General features: G+C 44.1%; 1 protein-coding gene across 3 annotated transcripts in view; it reads left to right on the top strand.

The window, feature by feature from the left end:
- Positions 1 to 13,033: 13,033 nt before the first annotated feature.
- The window catches only part of LMO4 (LIM domain only 4), a gene marked incomplete at its 3' end in the record, with an annotated part of 16,877 nt that continues 8,007 nt past the window's right edge, over positions 13,034 to 21,903 (top strand). The window contains exons 1-2 of one of the 3 annotated variants that reach the window (XM_082339588.1): positions 13,034 to 13,426; positions 16,162 to 16,400. In XM_082339588.1, coding sequence (XP_082195714.1) covers positions 16,165 to 16,400 — 236 coding nt within the window. In that variant the 5' untranslated portion in view covers positions 13,034 to 13,426; positions 16,162 to 16,164. Of the gene's footprint in view, positions 13,427 to 15,810; positions 15,963 to 16,161; positions 16,401 to 21,903 lie in introns of those variants that run through there. The other 2 variants (XM_082339590.1, XM_082339589.1) reach the window with 2 other exon arrangements.

Genomic DNA, 21,903 nt, shown 5'->3' with positions numbered 1-21,903 from the left:
CTTCTCTCTCTCCAGTTGCCCACACAGTGCATGGGCATATGACCTGTGCTCTTAACACTACCTCCAAAGTATATCGAGAATCTTATACTTCTCACCACTCCCACCACTCACCAGACCAACTTTGTCTTTCATTGCAGTCATCTCTTTTCTATTCGCTGGCTTCCACTTTTGCCTCCTATGTCACTTAGACTTTGTTCCAATTCTACTTCTCTCTCACATAAGTTTGGAAGTAACTATTCCAATGTTGTTTTGGCAACTTCATAGTGTCACCAGAGACCCATCTTTCACCAGGGCTTTTATCTCTCTGCTCCATCTTCTCAGTACGGGGCTTCATGCTGGTATACCGTTTCCATCCTCAAGGTCACCTCATGGTGGAGCTTAAGCCATTAGGTCCACATTTCAGGTCTAAGGAAGGAGGAAATATGGAGGGTAAAAAAATGGGTCCTTCCCAGATGAATCAGCTCTTTAAACACTTTCGTAGAAGTCCTATCTCCACTTCCCCTTACATATTATTTATTGGCTACACCTTAGTCACAAGGTCCTTCTCTTCCATGCAAGGGAAGGTTGGGAAATGTAGTCTTTCATTCCAGGTGGCGATGCATGCCGCTTAAATTGGGGTTCTGTTTCTAAGAGGAAGGAGAGAATGGATCCTGGGGTAAACTTGTAGCTGTTTCTACCACAAATCCCTTTCATCAATTCTTCCCCAGTCAATTAAAAAAAAATCTGATTAGGACGTTACCTTGCTTAACAATTTCCAGTGGCTGCCCATTGTGCTCAAATTAAAATTTAATGGCTCTGACTTTCTCTCCAACATCATCTGTTACACATTCTGTCCCTATTATTCCATTCTAGCAACACCAGTTTATATTGAGCATGCCAAGCTTATTCCCACTGCAGGGCCTTTGCATTTGCTGTTTCTGCTGCGTGAAATGTGTTACTTCAAATCTTGGCGTGACTCAGCACCTCGCCTCACTCAGGTACAGTCTTGCCCCGTTTCCTGATACTACTCTTTAGAATGATGACTTCAGAGCTATTATCATACTTCTGTAGAGCCTAGGAAACCTTACTTTTAGAATATCTACCTGAATCACATAAAATACATCCCACAATAAATAGAATTTGGTTGTGCCTATATAAGAAGTGAATTAAACTGCAAGTGTCAAGTGTATCAGTTACCTTTGTCGACATTTACTTGGACATTTATTCATTTTAATTTTTGCAGTTTTGCTTTCGTAATTTGGAGCCACTAAACATTTTACTTCAGGTATCTAACATTTTTTCTTATAAGCTCAAAAACTTACATGCGCAGGACATTGTGTCAATAGTCCATACTGAGTAAAATTTCCCTGGATAACTGCAAATTTTACCCCAATGACCACTGAAATTGTTCTGACTACAGAAACCTCATTTTTAAGCATCTTAATGAAAAGATTACTAATAAAGTTTTACAACTGATGTTATTCTACTATGACAGTCTAATTATCTAGCAATGGTTTAGCGCAGGGTTTCTCAACCTTGGCGGCACTGCTGACACTTTGGGCCAGATGAGTCTTTATCATAGGGGTCTTTTCCTATGCCTTGTAGGATGTTTAGAAGCATCCCTGGCCTTTACCAAGTCATGCCAGTAGCAATCCCCGCCTTCCAGTTGTGACAACCAAAAGTGTCTCCAGATATTGCCAAATGTCTACTGGGGGGCAAAATCATCTCTGACTGAGAACCACAGGTTTAAAAACTAAAGTTGAACAAACCTACATACTAATTTATTAGCAGATGCAGGTGGACTGTGGAAGTTTTCTTCAACCTGGCAAGCTTTGCAGAATTCCAAATTTTGAACCTCAGCTTTGACAATGATCTTGAGCAATCACTTAACTTTTATGATTCACATTTCTTCAGTTTTAAAATGGAGGCAATGATACCTTATATCAGGTTGTTAACAGGATTAAATGGTTCGCTATATGGAAAGAACTTAGCCCAGGGTCTGGCACACATTGAGAGGTTCAGCGTTCATTATTTCTCCCTCTGATTTAAAATAGAAAATCTGAGTGAAAAACAATATTGTGGCTATTTTTGACATAACCTCAGCATGTGGGAAGGGCAGTCATACAGGGGTGGGAGATGGTGAGGAGGGGGTGCCCTGCCCGACTTCTCAGAAGCAGCAGAAGGGAATTTATAGCTGTCATGAATCATGAAAGCACAAAAGAACTGTCAAAGGCACATGCACTCATCACTGTAAATTTTGAAATGGAATCCGTGGTCCTATCTGCCTCAGATATTCAAAATATATCTGAAATCTGATCCCTTCTCAGCTCGCCTCTGCTGTCACTGTGGTTCAAGCCACCATCATCCTTTGCGTGATTACTGCAAGAATCTCCTGTCTGGTGGCGTCTTTGTTTTTGCCTAAATCCTATGTAGTTTGTTCTCGACATAGCAACCCGAATGATGCTTTTTAAAATGTAAATCAGCTCATATCTCTTTTCTGCTCAAAACCCTCTAATAACATCCCTTCCCAGTCCAGGTAAAAGCCCAAGTCTCAGATCTGCCCCAATCAGCCCCAATCTGCCCCAGTCTAAACTCTGATCTCATCTCCTACTACACCCAGGCCCCCTGGCCTCCTTCCTGCTTCTTCTAAAGGACCCAGCACACATCTCCTCAGGGCATTGCACTGCAGATGCTTCTTCCTGGGATTTCCTATCCCTGAGATTCGTGGCTCCTTTTCTTCCTAGAAGTCTCTGCACACATGTTATCATTGAGACCTCCCATGACTCGCCTACACAAAACCGTGGTCTATCACCAGACCCATTCCACCCGGGCCTGACTGCTCTCTGTCATCTTACCCTGCTTTATTTTTCCTCACAGCAGGTACCACCATCTAACGTACAATAATCGATAGACACCACGAGGGCAGGGGCTTTGCTTTCTTTGCTGCTCTATGTGTGTCCAGCACACTGAACACTAGTTGGCACATAGTAGGTGCTTAGTCAATGTGTTGTGAATGAACAAATGAATAGAAGATAGCAAAATTTTCATCGGGATAAAAATTAAAACAAAGAAAACCAAGAGCACATTTGTATAAGTCAACTGATGTGGATCTTTCAATGTCCTGTCTCTATCAGGCTGGCTCTCCCAGTGCCCTCCTGAACGTTTGTTCATAACTCCTGTGACACATGTAGCTAACATCCCCCTGCCCCTCCTTCCAAAATATTCACGGACCCTTATCTTCCTAAGAGGTGAGAACATGGTACTTATGATAGGGTGAAAGGTAAGAAATTGATGAATATTAGGGACAAAGAGGTAAATATTCATCTCATTCTGGCTGCTCTACATAGGGCTAGTCTACCCAAGTGTGGAGCATGTAGAAAGCCAGTTGGATTCTTGGGTCTAGAATTTGCTCAGATGACCTTCCACATGCTGCTGCAATCCGTTCCTCAGGCTCATTATGACATCACCAGTGGCCTGACTCTCTCTCTCTCTCTTTCTTTAATGCCATGTTTGGATGTGCTTGTCTGACGGGTTCCCTATTCTCCCTCGTGCATGATTCTAGCATTCACCCTCTGGCCATACAAAATTTGACTGACATTTGTCACTTTTTTTTACTGTCTAGTGTATTTCCTTCTAGGGTATTACCTCTCTTCCACTCTTTAGATTCTTGGCGGGAGGGAACCTCCAGGGCTTGCCCCCAGTTTGGAAGTTTAGGAGACCACTCCTCGTGCCCCCCCCGCCCCCCGCCAAGGAGGCAGGCATGTGACCTGAGAATGCCCAATAAATAGGAGGCTCACTTTAGGGATTTTGCAACTTGCATGGGTGGCCCAAGGAAGAACGGGAACAATTGGAGGTCACCTGTCCAGGCAGCACCATACCAACCGCTCTGTTCCTGTTAGGGGATCACTGTTGAAATTCCTACTTCACAGTTCTTTGGAGCTCTTCTGGTTCTTGCTTTTTCCCTGACTGGTCCGCAGGTCTCCTGTTAATTCTAAGACAGCCTGGTATCTTTCTACACACACCCTTGTGCATGAGCTAGCTATTGGTTTCGTTGCTTATAAGCCCGGATCCTAACTGATACACACCCTGATAGTAGTGAGGACTCTCCAGACCTTTGCCTCAGGCTCTTCTAGGGAGGGGGATTGGACAGTAAGAGCAAATAGAATAACTCTTAGTAGAGGGAAAGAGGGGGCAACAAATACCTTATTTGGCTTTTTCTCACAGCCTTTGTATTAGTTTTCTATTGCTGCATAGCAAATTACTATAAATTTAGTGGTTTAAAACGCTATAGTAATTTATTATCCTGGAGTTTCCGTAGGTCAGAAGTTTGGGCATGGCGTAAACAGGTTCTCTGCTAAAGGTCTCATCAGGCTGAAATCAAGGTGTCAGCCAGGCCTGCCATCTTCTCTGAGGCTCAAGGTCCTCTTTTAAGCTCACTGGCTGTTGCAGGATGCATGTCCTTACAGCTCTAGGACTGAAGTCCCTATCTCCTTGCTAGTTGACTGGGGACCCTTCTCAGCTCCTAGAGGTGACCTTCAAGTCCTTGCCATCTGTCCCCTCCTTCATGTCTCTCATATGGCAATTTGCTCCTTCCAGACCAGTGGGAGAACATCTTTTTCAACTTCAAATCTCTCTGACTTCCTCCATTTCTGACCTCTAGACCCATTTTTGAAAGTGCTCAACTGATTACGTCAGGCCGACCCACACTTAAGGATTATACAGGGTGTGTACACCAGGGAGTTGGAATCTTGGGGACCATTTTCGAATTCTGACTAGCACAGCATTCCTGTGAGGATGTCACCTGGAGAAGTCTATTAGTCGGTCCAAAATTATCATATGTATTCAAAGAAGATAAATTCAGGACAGCTGGCTACAGTGGCTAATATCCATGGACAGGCTCTTGTCCTGTAGGCCATTCCTGGGGCTTGCAGGAGAGCAAGGTGTTTGGGGTACCAATGTGGAAAGGCTTATTAATGTTTCTAGAATGATTGATAACAGTGTTAAGTAGATGATGCCTACTTTTTTCTTTTTTTTTTTTTGAAAAGGACACATTTATTTGTGCATTTTTGCTGTTTGTTTCTTTAAATGGCACAGCCTTTAGAAGGTGCCTTGTGATTGGAAGAATCACAACAAATCTGTTCCTCTAGTTAGAAAGAATGCACTCTCCAGTCATGGGGGTACCAGCCAGTGTCATTCTGCCACCCCACATCCATCAGGAAAAGGGATCCTTCTCCCTCAGCAATTTGGCAACATTGAAACAAAGTAACTACAACACAACAGTGTCAGAGGATCCATGACACCTGCTTTAAAAATAAATCTCCTGACTTTGTCTTTCCCTTTATTTTCAATAAATGCTCTAGTATTATTGCCACTGCATTAATCTAGCAGCAGGAAACCATTATCCTATGACAACAGTCTCTCCCATTAACATTATCTTTTAATTTTAAGATTGTTTAGATGACTGCTAGAAGCTACTAAATTAAGATAAAATGAAGAAAGAATTATTTTCTTTAAGCCAAGTGTTCAGTCAAGTTACCCACCCCCAATGTCGACTGAGCTGGCAAAAGAGACACCATTACTTTTGTATCAGATTACTAAAGACTATTTGGGTATAAGTTGAAATTTCTAGAAATCTAGACATGCTTTCAATGTCACCTAGGAAATAACCATTAGATTTTAAAATATTATATATATTGTTTGCTCTATTACACGGTACATTTTTAAGAGTTGAAAATACTGGTTATTTTTCTGGGAAGCAATTGTTGTAGTAAATAAAACAATAATGAAATCTCAATGGTGGAAACTCAGGAAAGAAATAAAGGAAACATTTGTCTAGTAGAGTTTACTCTGAGAAATAATTGAATTTGGAGAATGCAGCAAAAATAAGACAGGAGGAAAATAAACCTCAATTAAAAGAAAGTCGTGGGGCTTCCCTGGTGGCGCAGTGGTTGAGAATCTGCCTGCCAATGCAGGGGACACGGGTTCGAGCCCTGGTCTGGGAATGATCCCACATGCCGAGGAGCAATTAGGCCCGTGAGCCACAATTACTGAGCCTGCGCGTCTGGAGCCCGTGCTCCGCAATAAGAGAGGCCGTGATAGTGAGAGGCCCGCGCACCGCGATGAAGAGTGGCCCCCGCTTGCTGCAACTAGAGAAATCCCTCGCACAGAAACGAAGACCCAACACAGCCATAAATAAATAAATAAAATTAAAAAAAAAAAAAAAGTCGTGATTGTTAGTGATTATTATTTAACGTTCTGACAAATGGAGTTTAAGCTGACAGTCATATATTAAATGGTATCTGTAAATTTCATATACAATATATTACAAACATTTTTTCACATAGTAAGTAACTTGCCTACTATCTGTTAGTTTAAAAAATTCTCTTTTGTTCTATGAGCTGTATCCTAACACTTGAAGATACCCTTTAAAATCTTTCAGTATATGTTCTGATCCATCCTCATCTGTTCCAAAGGTCTCAAGCCTTTGTTTCTAAAAGGCAGGGCTGGTACAACTACAAATGAGGAATATACCTAACTAATTATTACAATATTGATATTATGCATTCAACAGTCTTGATCTGTGCTTCCCCACTCCCATGGGTAAACCACACAAAAGAAAATTAATAGAAACTGAGTTACTGTTTTAGTAGAAATCATACTGAAAAAAACAAAAAAGAAATGCTTAAGTTGTGAATTCCTCATATTGTTAATATAGTTCAAGTAGGCCATCAATATGTGTCTTATTTAGTGATAGGTGCAAAATAGGTGGTGGGAGATCAATCAAAACCCCCTTCCATAAATTACCATGACTTCCAGAAATTATCAAAACTTCGCTGGAGTGTCATACGTAGTCTTCCCAGCAATGAGTTATAGTCAATAATTCATTCCCTGACTGAGCTGATAACAGGCAGATATTCCAATAATGTGCCAGGATTTACTACTGGACACAAACAGTAAGTAGAAATTTCAATGCAGCGCTAAATGTTATCTCAGTGGAGAAAAGCAATAAAAACAGGACAGAGAGTGGCATCTGGGTACAATGCTTGGATGTTTTAACCCTCTAATTAGGACAAACATGTACAAAGGTAGTGTTGTTTAAGTTTTCATTCTTTCTTTGAAGCAAATTGTTTCCAGAGTATTGTTCCGTAATGACTTCTCCTGGCCCTATTGTCAGAAAGCACAACAGATGGCTCTGAAAAAATACTGGAAAGAAAGTCTATTTTATTCTTGAGTTGCTTTCCCGAATTTTAAAATGGCTTGAATATTTTCCTTTTAAAGGAAACTCTCCCTGCCTTTGCCCCTGCCCACACAAATGATCATCTTAGACTAAAGGTCTTAAATATAATTTCAGTGATTTCTTATCATACAGAGAAATCGACAAATTTGCTTTCTCTGTCAGAATGTTTTGAAGCTAGAAAAGACGTGGTGATTCATCAAAAACAATTTTATTATGAAATTTGATTTATGTTGAGAAATATAAATGATGACGTTATAATGTGTACCTCTGCGTGGAGGGAACACATTTTAGTCAATTGAGTTATCCAATTTTATTATTATTTAAAAAAAATCCATATCTCATTGTTTGTTTTATTCTAAAGAATTTATGGCACTGTATAGAATAGAAGTATGTGTTTTTCAAGTCTATGGACAGCTATGGATTGAACTCCGCTAATTCCACCAGGGTTATTCATTATAATTAGATGAATAAATATTATCATATTGTCATCAACCTTTTTGTGAGCAAACAGAGACCAGTATTATACTTTAAAATATTACATTTTATTACAAATCTACATAGAGAAAAAGCTTAATTATATCAATACTATATTTAAAAGTGACACTAACTAAAGAAGCTGTGGTTTGGGGTACTTGAAATTTCTGAATTATTAGCCTTTCTTTTCCCAAGAACTGTTAGTGGGAACATAGCAGGAATGAATTACGCTTTAATGCTTTAGTTTCTCTATCAATAAATGCTCATTTCCATCGTCTTGGAGAGGAACAGTAATTAATGTTAAATGGAATTGCTATTTTCTACTGGATTTATAATTTTAATATATATTCTTAGTAATAACCACCTCACATATACACAAATGGCCCAGTCATCTACATACCCTCTTTTGTAACTACTACAAAATTAAATTTATCCATAGTAAGATTTAACTCGACTTTAATAAGCATTGCCTGTGGGCCCAGTAGACCATTTCGAAGACCCTAATGAACAAATAACATACTCACATATATAGTCTCATAATTTATTTGCAATGATATATGCAGAATATCACTTGTGCTTGAATATTATTGACAAAATTCAGTCCTAGCAAGAGGTAGCAGGCGTAAGCCAAGTAATTTTTCCTATAATATCACCACTATGAAATATATTCATAGATCAAGATTTGCTGATAGTTCTGAGGCAGATTTGGGGGATTTTTAAGGTCCTGTTCCTACCCTGATAAACATGTATGAAGAAAATGAGTCATTTCTTGCCACTATAATAAAAGTGGCCTTGCTATGTCAGACAAAATAATGTGTCACAGATGTATTTTCTTCTTTCCCATCATCTTTTCCACCTTTCCCATCATTTCCAGGAGTTTCAAATGTCCTTACCAAGTAGAATAATTAAAAGCAAAATCTACGTTGTAAATTATATTTCTGATCACAACGGTATCAATGCTGTTTCCTTCTCCTCAGTGATCTTCTAATTGTTTTATTTCAACGAAATCGACTTTTTCACTATGCTTTTATATTACCCTATAAAGGAGAGGTTAGGATAGAACTTCCTAAATACTGATCAACATAATTTGGTGGGACATTTACCAAATGTAGACATTTGGATTGCTTTAAAAAAAAAAATGATGTTCTAAAAAAGCAACAACCTACCCCTTTATCACATGAAACATTTATTGAGATATTTATAAGGGATTTTGAGAAATACCAACAGAAGGCAGTCAGTGAATTTAAAGTATTATCAATATTTAAAGCCAAGATATAGTTATTTGAAGTATAGTCTTTTAGATAAGTTGAGTTCATTATGAATCCCTAATCTTTTTTAAAAACAGTTATTTTTTGAAGTATAGTTGATTTGCAATGTTGTGTTAATTTCTGCTGTACAGCAAAGTGATTCAGTTATACACACACACACACACACACACACACATATTCTTTTTCATACTCTTTTCCATTATAGTTTATCACAGGATATTGAATATAGGTCCCTGTGATAGACAGTAGGACCTTGTTGTTTGTCCATTCGATACATAATAGTTTGCATCTGCTAATCCCAAACTCCCACCATCCCTCCCCCACCCTGCTTCTCCTTGGCAACCACAAGTCTGTTCTCTATGTCTGTGAGTCTGTTTCTGTTTCATAGATAATTTCATTTGTGTCATATTGTAGATGAATCCCTATTCTGAAATGCTGCAGCAGTCTCTCCGACTCTACCACTGTGCAGTACCCCAGCCAACACTACCACCACAAAAACTGGCAGGGACCTAAGTGCCATTCCTCCTCCTCTTTCCTCATGACATCTGTTGGTAACTATCGTTGCTTCTTCTTCTCTCCACACCTTTTATATTTTGGAATTGTTGCCCCAGATTCAAGCTTTTCAGATTCACTTTGGCTGAATCTTTTGATTTCAAGGGATCTCTATGATGGCAGCAATAATGGTAGGCAGATTTTTTTAAAAATTCCTTTCTAAAAAGACTGCCTTCAAAAACAGTTTTGCATTGACTTTAAAAGGTTAAAGTATATTTCTCTTGAGAAAGAGCTGGGGCACTTTGACGTGGAAGCTGCCATATCAGCATCAAATAATCTGGCCTTTCTCAGGGCACAGAAGGTGACACGGGTCTGTGTGGAACCTCTGGCGGTCCACGGGAGATTCTCAGAGAACTGTCACTTGGAGAACGGAAAAAAGGATTATGATTTGAGGACTTAAAGGAGAAGAAGGAAAGGTACGGATAAATCATTTTGGGGTGAGTGGGGAGAATGAGGGCTTGATCTAAGATCAATATGGTTCCTACATTTAATTAGGATTCAAGAAAGAAACGATTTGAGTTTCTCTTTCTTTTCCAAAGCACTGTATTCTTATTTCTCATTGTAGATGAGTAGTTAAATGATGAGTGTATGACATCAGCTGAGGTTTCTTGAACTGCTAGGCACACTATAACACTATTATTTTGAATTTAGTTAATTTTACTATATACCAGGATTACTTTGAGCACTTTTATATCCGTTTGAAGAACACCTGAATACAGAACTGCCTTACCCATAATGAACTTGTATTTACACAGTTTTTGTGAGTTTAGCATCAGTGGAAATAAAAGATTAACATTGCTGCCTCATTCAAGCTGGCCCTTTCAGACCACAACATCTCGCTACCCAGATGAGAAAGGACTGCTAAATGCAAGGAATGCAGAAATAAAGACTACCCAGAGGTGGCGCTGTGGTTAAAGTACACCTGAATTTTGATTACAGTGAATGAATTTATTTCCTACCCCTCTGAAGAGAGACTGTTAGCCATTACCGCTTTTGTATTTCTATAACCACAGCATCAGCAAATAAAGGTCTCCAGTAACATACTCCCACCCACTCCAATCTACAGGGACATGTGTAAAGTCCTCACTCCACACACAATCAGAGCCAAAACACTGAAAGTACCTCCTAGGCCCCTTCAAGCCTAGAGATCTATACTGAAAGTTTTACCCATCCTTCTCTCTTCTTTTCCTTCCACAAAAACTACAATCCTTTGGATAATTACTCAGTGATATCCGATGTCTGATTTATTTTCTAACATTTCGTTTTAAAATAAAGATTTAATTTCGGAGTACATACTTTGGGAAATAACTAAAGTACCACAATTCATTCCAGACCTATATATTATGTGTTCTATAAGAAAATCATTTTTTAAAGAAAGGAAAAATAAAGACAATTTGGCTTAATTCCTTCATTTGTGGATTAGAAAATGAAGGGCCAGAGCAGGAAATTTACTTGTACATGACAAATCATAACTTAATTGCAGCTCGCTAAGATCTTGTGTCATCTCGTTTTGATTATTATAAATTATTAACAATTGAAGCTGACCAAGGGAATTATTTGTATTATTATGTGTATTATTTGTTTACGGGGTTCCTTTCCCCTTTTGATTTAACTGAGTTTTCTTTACCAAACTTCAAGGAACATTACTTGTTTTTAAGTTGGCTTTCTTTAATCACACCCATCTGCAGCTGTTTTCTGTACAGAATATTTTAATTATTATTATAGTTTTAATGATTTTTTAAAAAGTTTTTCATATGTGCACAGTGACTTGATCATAAAAATGCAATTTTAAGTTCCAATCAATAAAAGTAAGCCATTTAATTTTGAGGTGCTAGAAATATAAAGAAAGGAGTATGCTAACTGGTATTTAAAAATGTCTTCTGCTTGATATTGTAGGCAATGACTATAGTTTCTTTTGCAGCCTTAATGTTGATGGTTTGAAAGACAGAAATCCCCCAAACAGACACTAAAACCATAGATGTTTAACATCTGCATTGTCTAGCCAGATTCTTCTGCAGGTTCCTTGCCTCAATCTAGCAGTACTGTGCGTAATACGGTATGAAAACTTGTCCCACAAGGCTGGTTTTACTTAATGATACTCAGCAGAAGGGCTTTGCACTTTCATGATAATTTCCACCAGAAAAATCTCTCTGGAACTTACTAATAATAATCAGACCTAATATTAGCCTCAGCTCGGAGATTTATTAAACCTATCTGGCAGAGCAGATAAAGCTGAGGCATCTAGGCTGAGCTGCGGCCCTGGAAAGAGACACTCAGACTACCATCCTAATAGCATTCCTCAAAACTTGATTTATACAAGAAGTAACCTTTCTTACTCTCCAGAGGCTGTGAGATTTCGAATCTTGCAATAACTTCCATCGCTCTGGGGGCTACGGGAAATTTGGCCTCTCATCCTCTACAGTGGGGTGGATACAGGGGGCCAGGCTTTTCCCCTGAAGTTTTCCTCAACTTTGAACGTAAGGACTGTGATCTTTCTACCACCAGCAATTGACAAATACCTATGAAATGCCTACTGGGCACTTGGTTTATACTCGGGTTGATGGGGAGAAGCTTCTACCTTGTTAATGAAACTTCCACTAAGGTTCATAAATCTCTATCATCGTGAATTTAAAAAACAAAAACAAAAGAACACCTCAAAAACCATCTCTTCTGCGTGTGTGTGAAGTCCACCGCCCTGAGATTTCGACCAAGCTTTTCTACCTCAACAGGAAGAGGCCCATTTCTGAGACAGATGTGAAGTAAGTTTCCTAAGGGGCTCCTCTCGGCGCGAGGACGGGCTATCCCCGAGGGGCGAGCGGGCGCGCGTCCCCAGGGGGCCACGTGAGCAGGGAGGGCAGGTGTGGCCCCCGCGCCTCGGCTTGCCATCTCGGGCCACGGGGGGCCGCGCCGGCGGGGTCGGCGGCGCCCGAGGGACTTCTCCCCACCTGATTCCGGCCCTTCCCCGCTTCAGCCTCGGCCGGCTCAGCCGCCTCGCTCTCTCCCCCGCCCCCGGAGTCTCGTTTCAGTCATCCCTTTGTCCTTGCTCGGATTGGCAGGTTTTATTATTCCGCCTGAACAATCCGGCCGCCCAGTGGCTGAGGGTCGCTGACGTCGGCGGCAGAGCCTGGGAGTAGTTGGGATTTTGCTCTGTCAGTAACACATGTGTAAGAGCCGCGGAGGGAGCGAGTGAGCCGGTTAGAGGCCAGCGCCGCCACCGCCGCCGCCGCCAAGCCGGGCAGCAGCAGCCCCGGCAGGGGCGAGGGTCAGGCGCGCGGGGCCCCGCCGGCCGCAGCTCCCCGCCTCCCGGGCGCGCCCGCCCCCCGGCCTCCGCGCCGGCCGCCGCCGCTCCTGGGGCTGTTGTGTCTGCGGCCGCTCCCCGGCTGGAGGTGCAGGAAGCTCGGCCGAGCGGCCGTCGCCGCCAGCAGCCCCGAGCGAGCGGGCGGGCGGGCGCACGGGAGGGAGGCAGGCGGAGGAGGAGGAGCGGGAGGAGCGCGGGCGGGGCGGGGGCCTCCGGGCGGGGGAATATACAAAGTGAAGCCACATTGCCAAACTTGCAGCAGCGATTGCAGCAGTTGCTGCCGCTGCGCCGCGCCGCGCGGGCCGAGGGCTCCTGCAGCTGCTCGCGCGGAGCCGGAGGCGGAGAAGAACGACGAGGACCGAGACTGACGCTTCTGCTTCCCGGCGCCTGCCACTTACGCGGGGCCCCCCAACCCAGCCTCAGAGCAGCGCGTTAAAAAAAAAAAAAGAAAAGAAAAGCAGCCCTTAGCCCCCTCCTCCCCTTTCCTGCTTCTGCGAGAACATCCCCCCCTCCCTCCAGCTCCGCCAGCCAAGGCGCCCCTTCCTTGGAAGCCGAGCGGCTTCGCTCGAATTTCGCCGCCGCCGCCTCTCGCAATATTGCAATATAGGGGAAAAGCAGGTAAGGGGACGGCTGGGGAGCCGCGGGCAGGGAGGGGGGGGGGGAGAAGGAGGAGGGGGGCGATTTGGGCCGGGGCTGTTTTCTTTGGCTTGCTTCCCTTGACCGTCCCAAATTGCAAGTAAACAATACGTCGGCTTAGATAATGCGCGAGTCTGAAACTACCGAGGCCGGCCTGCGAGCTAGCACGGAGGGCAGCCCCGGGCCGCCAGCTCTGTAGCGGTTCCTGCTTACAAAAGGGTTCTTCTTGGAGACGGGGCTGGTGGGGACCTTGGAGGCGTGTGGGGATATTTTCAGTTCCGAAGGCAGAGGCAGGAGGTGCTTTAAGGGTTGAAGTCTGAGAAGTAGTGTGGGGAAAATAGTCACGACCCTACCCCCCGCACCCCACCACTATTTTTGAAACAGTGGCAGAAAGGATCTAAGTGAGCAGGATTCGGTATTGCTGGTTCTTTTAAAAAATTCCTCTTGGCTTATAAGTCTTTTGTTCCAATCCAGGAGAAATCCGGTGAATCACCTAATTAAAATCAAGACATGAATTAAGCATCCATTTTTGTACTACAAATTGCCAGCGCTACGTTTGTCCCTCCCTTGGTCTCCATTAAAAAACACCAGAGACGTTGTTAAAGGGGGGCAGATTTTGCCTCTAGCTGCCAGTTCTGCTTTCTATTTCACAGACTACCTCAGGACCTAAATTGCTTGGCTATGTAATTACTAGAGTATAAGCCTATTTAACTTAAAAGCTTTCTTTTTTTTTCCAACTCTAAATGAAACTTGATGAGGGCCCGTCCTTAGTTATCAGGGGAGTCAGTTTCTGGTCAGTCGTCTTGATTCATCTCTTTTAGATTTAATCAGCATTAAGGTATTGCTTGTCCTTAAGAGCTTTAGCTAATGGGGTTACTGGATGCTTTTCTCAGTGTAATGTTTCCTTTTCAAAAAAAATATACATATATACTTACCTCTCACCAAAGATGGGGGCGGGGAAGAGCTTGGAATCTCCTCCCTCCCTCTCCTCTTTTAAAAAGGAATTCAGAGCGATTAAAACGTTGGGCGGGGGTGGGCAGTTTAAAGACCTAGGGCAGGAAATGCAGATTCATTTGGGTTAGGGCTGAAATTGTAACAAAAAGCAATTCCTCGAGTAAATGCATCAGATAAATCAATTTACATAAAGGTATGATGCATTCGGATAAATGCAATGCTAATGGGTTTTAGAGTGGTCCTGTTTCCAAAGTCTCAGGGTTTTGTTACCGCTTAATTGGTGCAGTTCTTATTCTGGTTTATTGTGCGGTCACTGGACACACGTTCCGGGACTCTTTCGGAGGAAATGTGTTTAAAATCGGCCTATTTAAGGAACACAAGTCCTTGTTTCGTTCCCTTCCCCTCGTTTTTTTGCAGCAGCCAAGTTGGGCCGGGGACAGGCAAAGTTCGTCCTCTCCCCTCTGAGGTATCAGCTGAATGTCTTGAGCAGATAGCCGGGAGCCTCGGGGGGAGCCCACACTCTCGGCTTACAGAGGACAAAGACAAAACAGGCTGCTTAATTGGCAGTAAATAACTTGATCTTTTTATAGAATAAGTGACTGGAGGAACACTAGGACTTTATTGGACTCAGGATTGGAGGCAACAAATTAATCGGTTTAGGCTAAGCTTTATAAATTGATTCCTATATTAGACCCCAGTTGTTTCTCTCGTGACATTCATTAGAAAGAGTGGGGAATTTTTAAAAGCAGTTTTTGGTGACAGTAGGTCTGGCTCAGATATAACTTGTGCATCCTTTAACAGTGCCTTCTCACATATTATCAGTAACGTACCCCCCCCCCCTTTTGGAGGAACAAAGCTCTACCATTTAAATTGCTGATCAAGGGCAGATTAGTGAGACCAAAGTGGAGAGTGTTTGTATAGGAAGTTAACAGGCATCCTAAAGTTCAATGATCTATTATTCTTGCCTGTGTCCTGCAAACGCAGAGAAAACACTCATTGATCTTCAAAATGAAATGAGATTTGGAACAATAATGGGAGATGGCGGTCACCACAATGGCATGTGAAAGGTGCTGTTTAAAATAAGAAAAACCAGTTTCGCAACTTTGCACCCCCCTTCCCCCCCCCCGAAGTCTCCTCGCCTCTCCTCCCACCACCACTCTCTCCGTCTCCCCTCCGCCGGTTCTTCCCTCCTTCCCTTTCAGAAAGCCGAACTATTTCCAACTTGTGAACTGCAGCTGCACTTCCCCGGGCAGAGCTCGGGAGGGAACGTGGCTCCGGCGGGGGCCGCCTCTCACTCCCCTCGGCTAGCGCTCGGGGCTCGGCGGGGCCCCGGGAGGGGCCGGCGAGGCGGTGGGTGGGTTTGACCCTCATTTGCTGGAGGCGGGCGGCGGAGGAGGGGGCAGTGGGCGGAGGCGGGGGCCGGGAGGAGGCGCCGCGAGGGGAGGAGCGCGCCGCGGAGCCTCGCTCTCTTGAGTTTTGACAGTACCCGAGCTGAAATTGTCAGCGGCGGCGAGCGCTGGAAAGTTGAGAGGAGCTCGTGGCCCCAGAACAAAGCTTGAGAAAAGTAAACAGGCGGCTGCTGCCGGCAAGCCTCCCTCCTTCCCTCTCCCCCTCATCCTCCTTCCCGCCCTTGCCCTGCTGCTTCCTTCCAGCAGCTCTGGAGGGTGGCGGGGGACGGATTCGCTCTCTCGCGCGGCGAGTACTAACTTTTGCATCGCCCCTGTTTTGTCTCTCTCTCCCTGTCCCCTTCCCGCCCTCTGCAGACCATGGTGAATCCGGGCAGCAGCTCACAGCCGCCCCCGGTGACGGCCGGCTCCCTCTCCTGGAAGCGGTGCGCAGGCTGCGGAGGCAAGATTGCGGACCGCTTTCTGCTCTATGCCATGGACAGCTACTGGCACAGCCGGTGCCTCAAGTGTTCCTGCTGCCAGGCGCAGCTGGGCGACATCGGCACGTCCTGTTACACCAAGAGCGGCATGATCCTTTGCAGAAATGACTACATTAGGTAAGACTTGGCTGCTTTTCCCCGACATGGGCAGGCAGAGCAATGGCAAGGCCAAAGGTTACCAAGGGTTTTAAAGAAAGGAGCAGGGCATCTCTGAGAATACAGGGTAGCCTTCACCCCAAAAACCCGCTTGGCTGAAATTTAAGGGGTTAAAGAAGCATGTGTTAATCTTCCAATATTTAGTGGCAAATTAATGGCAAAGGCCACACGAAGTAAAAACTGCGCATCTGGTGGGACTGGGCTGCTAGGTGTGCAAAGGTTGGGACCAGGATCCTCGGGACCAGGATTTCAAGTGGTCAGCCGCACTTGGACCCTCCACTAAAAATAAACATTTCAAGTGGGAGTTAAGCTGCTTTCTTAAAGCAAGGTAGGGACCAACATAGGAACTCGGAGACAAAAGACTGATTTAAAAATGTAAGTGTGGGTAGTGAGAAATGATTTGCCGATGGTGATGGCTGATTATGACATTTACGTAAGCACCTTTAAACTTTTTTGAGTGGAAAACTGACTCATTCTTTGTGCTCCTTGTGAAAAATGCTGATTGCCCATCGGTTTAAAGACTTGTCATTCTTCTTATAGCAAAGAAACCTGAACAAGAAAAAAAAAAAAACTTAATGGTAATGTTTCTCTTTATATATTGTTACTTGAAGGCTCGCAATACTCAAGTGTTAGTGTGTGGTTTGTGATGTAGAATTTGCAGTTCTTTCAATTGAGGAATGTTCAGATTTGGGGTTTTTTGTTGTCATTTGTATCACTACCCTTGATCCCCAAAAGAGATTTAGGGAAAGAGGCTATAGAGGTATACTAATCTTGCATTTTAAAGCAATGTATAGGAACATTCATCTGCCCATGTAAGCAGCCTTTTTCCAACAAGTTTCAGTGCAATTAATGGAAAGAATTCAGGAGGTCAGGTGCCTATAGGATCTTTTCAGGTGAACTCAAGCTACTTAAACTCATTAATTTGAAAGGAGGCATTTGAAGGATTACACATTTAATTTGAGTAAATGGTTTGATAGACTGATGCACATGAATGCTTCTAGGAGGTGTTCTGTTTCAACATCCAGTAATTAAAAAAAAAAAAAACCACACGCACACGGTTGATACTAGACAACCACTCACTTTTAAGAAATGCGTTCTATTTAAATTTCTGCCCTAAACCGTTTTCTTTATAGAGATTAGAAAATTTTTGCCCTTTCTTCAATGCGGGTGAATCAGTAGATGAGGTATTTTGTTCAAAGTTTAGCTCCATTGTGATTCCTTCACTCTGCATCTAAAACTGCAGAAGACCCCAGTGCAGTTTGGAGCTGAGTATGGGTATGTTTACCCCAGCGATATCATTAGTGTAAATGATGGAATAAGATGATATTTGGCTATTCCAGTAATGCAACCTATGTCCTCTTTGCTGGCCTCCTCAATCAGCCAAGTAAAAGAAATACAGGAAGGGAGAGGGCTTTTATTTTAAAATTAAGATGGCAGCGTTAATTTCACGAAGTGTTCTTTTAGAAGTAAACGTTGGAAAATCATCAGCAACATGGGTATAATGCTTTCTGGTCCTCCTTCCAAGCAATGCCATGAGCTTTGACAGTACTGTAATTAAATAGAGAGCAAAACTGGTAAGAAGGAGGGTGGTTTAAAGGGGAAAAATTGACAGTGCTGTTCAGAAGCAGTGAATGGTACAGATTCATCTCTTTTCCAAGTGCCTTCAGAAAACCTTCGCTTCTGATTACCACTAATTAAAAAGAAGATGGGTCCACTTGCATTCCCTCAGGACAAGTTTAGGCAAGTGGCTTCCTGGGAATCACTTCCATTCCTTTCCTTATTCTTGGGAACAAATATAAATGCCCATTTGGTGTTTTTCTCTTGGCTTAATGGAGCAATGGAGGATGTGTGCCCAGCCCCAAGACTTAATTAATTGGGTCCATATTCTCCCTTTCTTTTTTCCTGACTTTGAAAACTGGAACCACACTTGCTGTTGAACTGGAGGCTACCCTGAGGACCTTAGATTTGTTCGGGAGAGCGGAGTTCTAGCTCAGTACCAAATTGATCCTTTCCTCACACTGCTCAGGGCTCAGCAGCAGACACCCCCCTCTCACCAACCAAGTTTAAGGGATCTCCGAAGTCTTCCTTCAGTGTTCCCTCCTTCTGCCCACCAAGATGCCGATAAAGGGTGGGAGGTGGGGAGGCTGCGCGTTCCTTTTCGTCTCAGCCACTCCCTCCCCAGTCTCCCCTCAGTCCACTTGTTGGAGGAGCTTTCAATTCTGCAGGGACGGCCGCTGAGGAGCGGGACTAATCCGCTCGCCGGCCGCCAGGTGAAGGGGACCCTTTGGCTCTTCGGCCCCAGCTGGGACCACAGAGCGATTTATTAAGGGGCTTTTAAACTGTCTGACTTTGAGGTTGTGGCTTTTTGAAAACAAGCAAGATCTGGCTAAAAAGCTTTGGGAGAGCTGGGAGGGGCCCGGGGAGGAGGGGGTTGCGGGGGGGAGGGGTGGGTGGTGCTGCTTTTCCCCAGCCCCTTCCCCCTGCGCGACCGAGTGTCGATTGGGCAGAGCTGGGCTTCATGCCTCTCCTCCCTCCAAGATTTCAGATAAAGCGGCTGCCTTGCTGCAGCGAATCCGCACAATTAAAAGCTTTAATTAGTGGCTCCTCCATTTTCTTAGTTCTGATGGGCTTTATCTAATGAGATCTGGTCTCTGGCTTAGATCTGCTCCGAATGACGTGTCCGCAATGAATGAGAGCTGCGTCGCAAACAAAACATTTAATTAACAAAATTGGCCTCTAAGAGAGGGAGGGATAGACAAGGGGGGGAGGGGAGAGGAAAGGGAGGGTGGGTCTTAAAGGGGCCAACGCCGGCCTGGCCCCGCCACCTTGCAAAATTACAAAAGTCGTTGAACCTTGGAAGCGCATCCTCCCCCTTCCCCCCCAGTTCCCGACCCCCCAGCTCGATCCCAGCGCCACCAAGTAGCTTCAGAAACTCCGATTCTCTTTCTTCGAGTCCTCCTTCCTCCACCCCCACTTCGGGCCCGAAGACTGGCGCGGAAAGGGCAGCGAGAGGAGGAAGTTCGGAGATCGACGGGTGGGGCTCCAGGTCCGGGGAGGCGAGGCTACGCGCCGGAAGCTCGGGTGGTGGTTCTCGGCGTGCCGGGTCTCGCTCACTGGCTCGCTGGCTCGGCCGGGCGGGGGCCGGGCTGGGGGCCGGCGGCGCCTGAGGCCGCAGTTCAGGCGCCCAGCCGGCCGGTAGCCTCGGGCCCGCGAGGGGGCGAGCGCAGGGCGGGAGCCGGACGAGCGGGTAGCGCTTTCTCTCCCCGGGCTCCGCTCGGGAGGTTCACGTGGCGCCCGCAGCCGCAGTGAGCGCCGCGCAGCTGGGGGTGGGGGCCCGGGGCGGGGGGATTGGTGGTGGTTGGTGGTGGAGGGTGTGTTTGGGGAGGGGGTAGCGTTAGGAATGGAGGCGCCGCCAGACAGCGAGTTCATTTCCCTGGTAATCAACAGCAAGCTGCTGTATTCAGAGAATGCTGTCCCTTTAATTGAACAGGCTAGGTAATTAAATGGCACTTTTCCAATAGGACGTGCTAGGTAAATCTAATAGTTGGTTATTTAATATCACTTTGAAGTCTGCCCACTCAAGCACAATGACAGCACAGGAGCATGTGAACTATTAGCTAGGAAAAAAAAAAAACCCCAGGATCTCAAAAATTAATTAAATCGCATGCAATTTAGGGGGAACGTTTATCTTGATTTGTCATAACAGAATTAATTCAAGGCCTCCAATTCACTTGGGGGCAGATCTGTTACTCTGAATTAACCAAGCGTAATTTGGCTGATTTTTTTTTTTCCTCCCTCCCCTCTCTAACGCAGCAGTTGCGATTATTCACAGCCCCCCTCTTAAGTATCAATAGCTTCTGGTGCTTTTAAGGTGCTTGGTCTCTAGTTATTCCGAAGTACCTTTAATGGACTTGGCTCCAGGCATAATTTCTGGGTTGCATTTTCTTTGTTACATTTAATATAGCTGGTGCAGAATTTAGATTAAATATGGGAACCTGCTGGAAAACCAATTGCTTTTGGATCGGTAGCTGTGGATGTGCATTTTTCTCCTCAGATAGGTTGCTGATATTTACTTGTAGGTACAAATGTATACCTTTCAGCCACACTCTTAGAAACCTACCTCTCCTTGCCTGAAAGCGGTTTAGAAAACAGCCGTATCGTGTGTATTTTGCTTGAAGTAATCAGTTGCAAGTAGGCTCCCCTATTGGTCGCTGAAGTTAGGGAAAGATGCTAAGTATTATTACTGAACTAAAAATACAACTTGCTTTCCATCTCTTTCTGTCAGCGAGGAGAGTTGGAGGTGGCAAACAGTACTAGCACTGCATGGTACTTTTCATAGGAGCAGAGCACCTTTAAAGTGTAGAGGTTTAGTGGGGTTTCTTCCCTTCTTTTCCCTTTTCCCCATGTAAGTAACCTCTTGATGTTTGTGATTGATTGCATTGCCCAAATGCTGAAATATTAACGACCTTCTTGGACTGAGGACCCAAAGAAAGGAAACTGAAACCGATTCTGTCATCACAATTAAAGACTCCCCTGGCTTTAATTAGCCTGACCTGGGGTATATCTCCCCGTTGCTTGAGTTAAAGAGAAAAGAGCCCATTATAGTCCAGTCTGAGACCGATAGCTACTTAATTGAGCACCTAAAGCCTCAAGCCTTTTAAATCAAACACTGTCCTGGACAGTCCCCCTGGTTAGATAATTAACTCTCCAGCGCACAGAAACGTTGTTAAAACACACACACACACACACACACACACACACAACTTTTCAGAAAAAGGGTGGAATTCTAATGGTAGCCTTCCTGTCTGGTAAAAGGGATTAAAATGTGTATAGACATGTAAGTTTTCTGCTCTGAGGCAGCCTTAAAGCTGTAGGCACGGAAAGATATTAAACTCCATTAATAATGTTGTTCAATAGCACATCAGTCCTGGGTAGATCTTGGTCATTTTCAAAATTTGTAACTGTAATTTCTGACACTTTAGGAATACCGTGATTTTGTGGCTGATTGTTCCCAGAAAGGTTATGCAAGTGGTGCTGGAGAAAATGAGATGTATGAAAAGCTTTTGGATTACATACGACTGCCCTGATTATTAAAATACACTTAGACATTGAAGACATACAACTGACTTTACTCAGGGTGAATTGTTAAATAAATGCACACTTAGGTTGGGTAATCAGATCGGTACTGTGAAAGGGTATTTTTGAGATGGAGTGTCACTGTGTACCTGTTGGTAGTGGCAGCCATAATTAGAGACTCCTGGCCATTAAAATACTTCTGGGTTGCTGTAAGAGGGTATTTGGTCCTTGGCTCAGGTAGGATTCTGTTCCCTACCCCCGTTATCTACACCGCCCCCCTTTTATCCTCAGCATGTTTTTGGCTACATCGACAGGTTTTTAATTTTATTCTTATCCGAAGTGTTTGAGTCGGTACCCCTTTTGGGGATTGAAATAGCCCTGCTGTTGA

Source organism: Balaenoptera borealis (genome assembly GCF_965194805.1).
Source record: "Balaenoptera borealis genome assembly, chromosome: 1".
Lineage (NCBI taxonomy): Eukaryota > Metazoa > Chordata > Mammalia > Artiodactyla > Balaenopteridae > Balaenoptera > Balaenoptera borealis.
The sequence above is the reverse complement of the archived record's forward strand: the minus strand, read 5'-3'. Positions and strand labels throughout refer to the sequence as shown.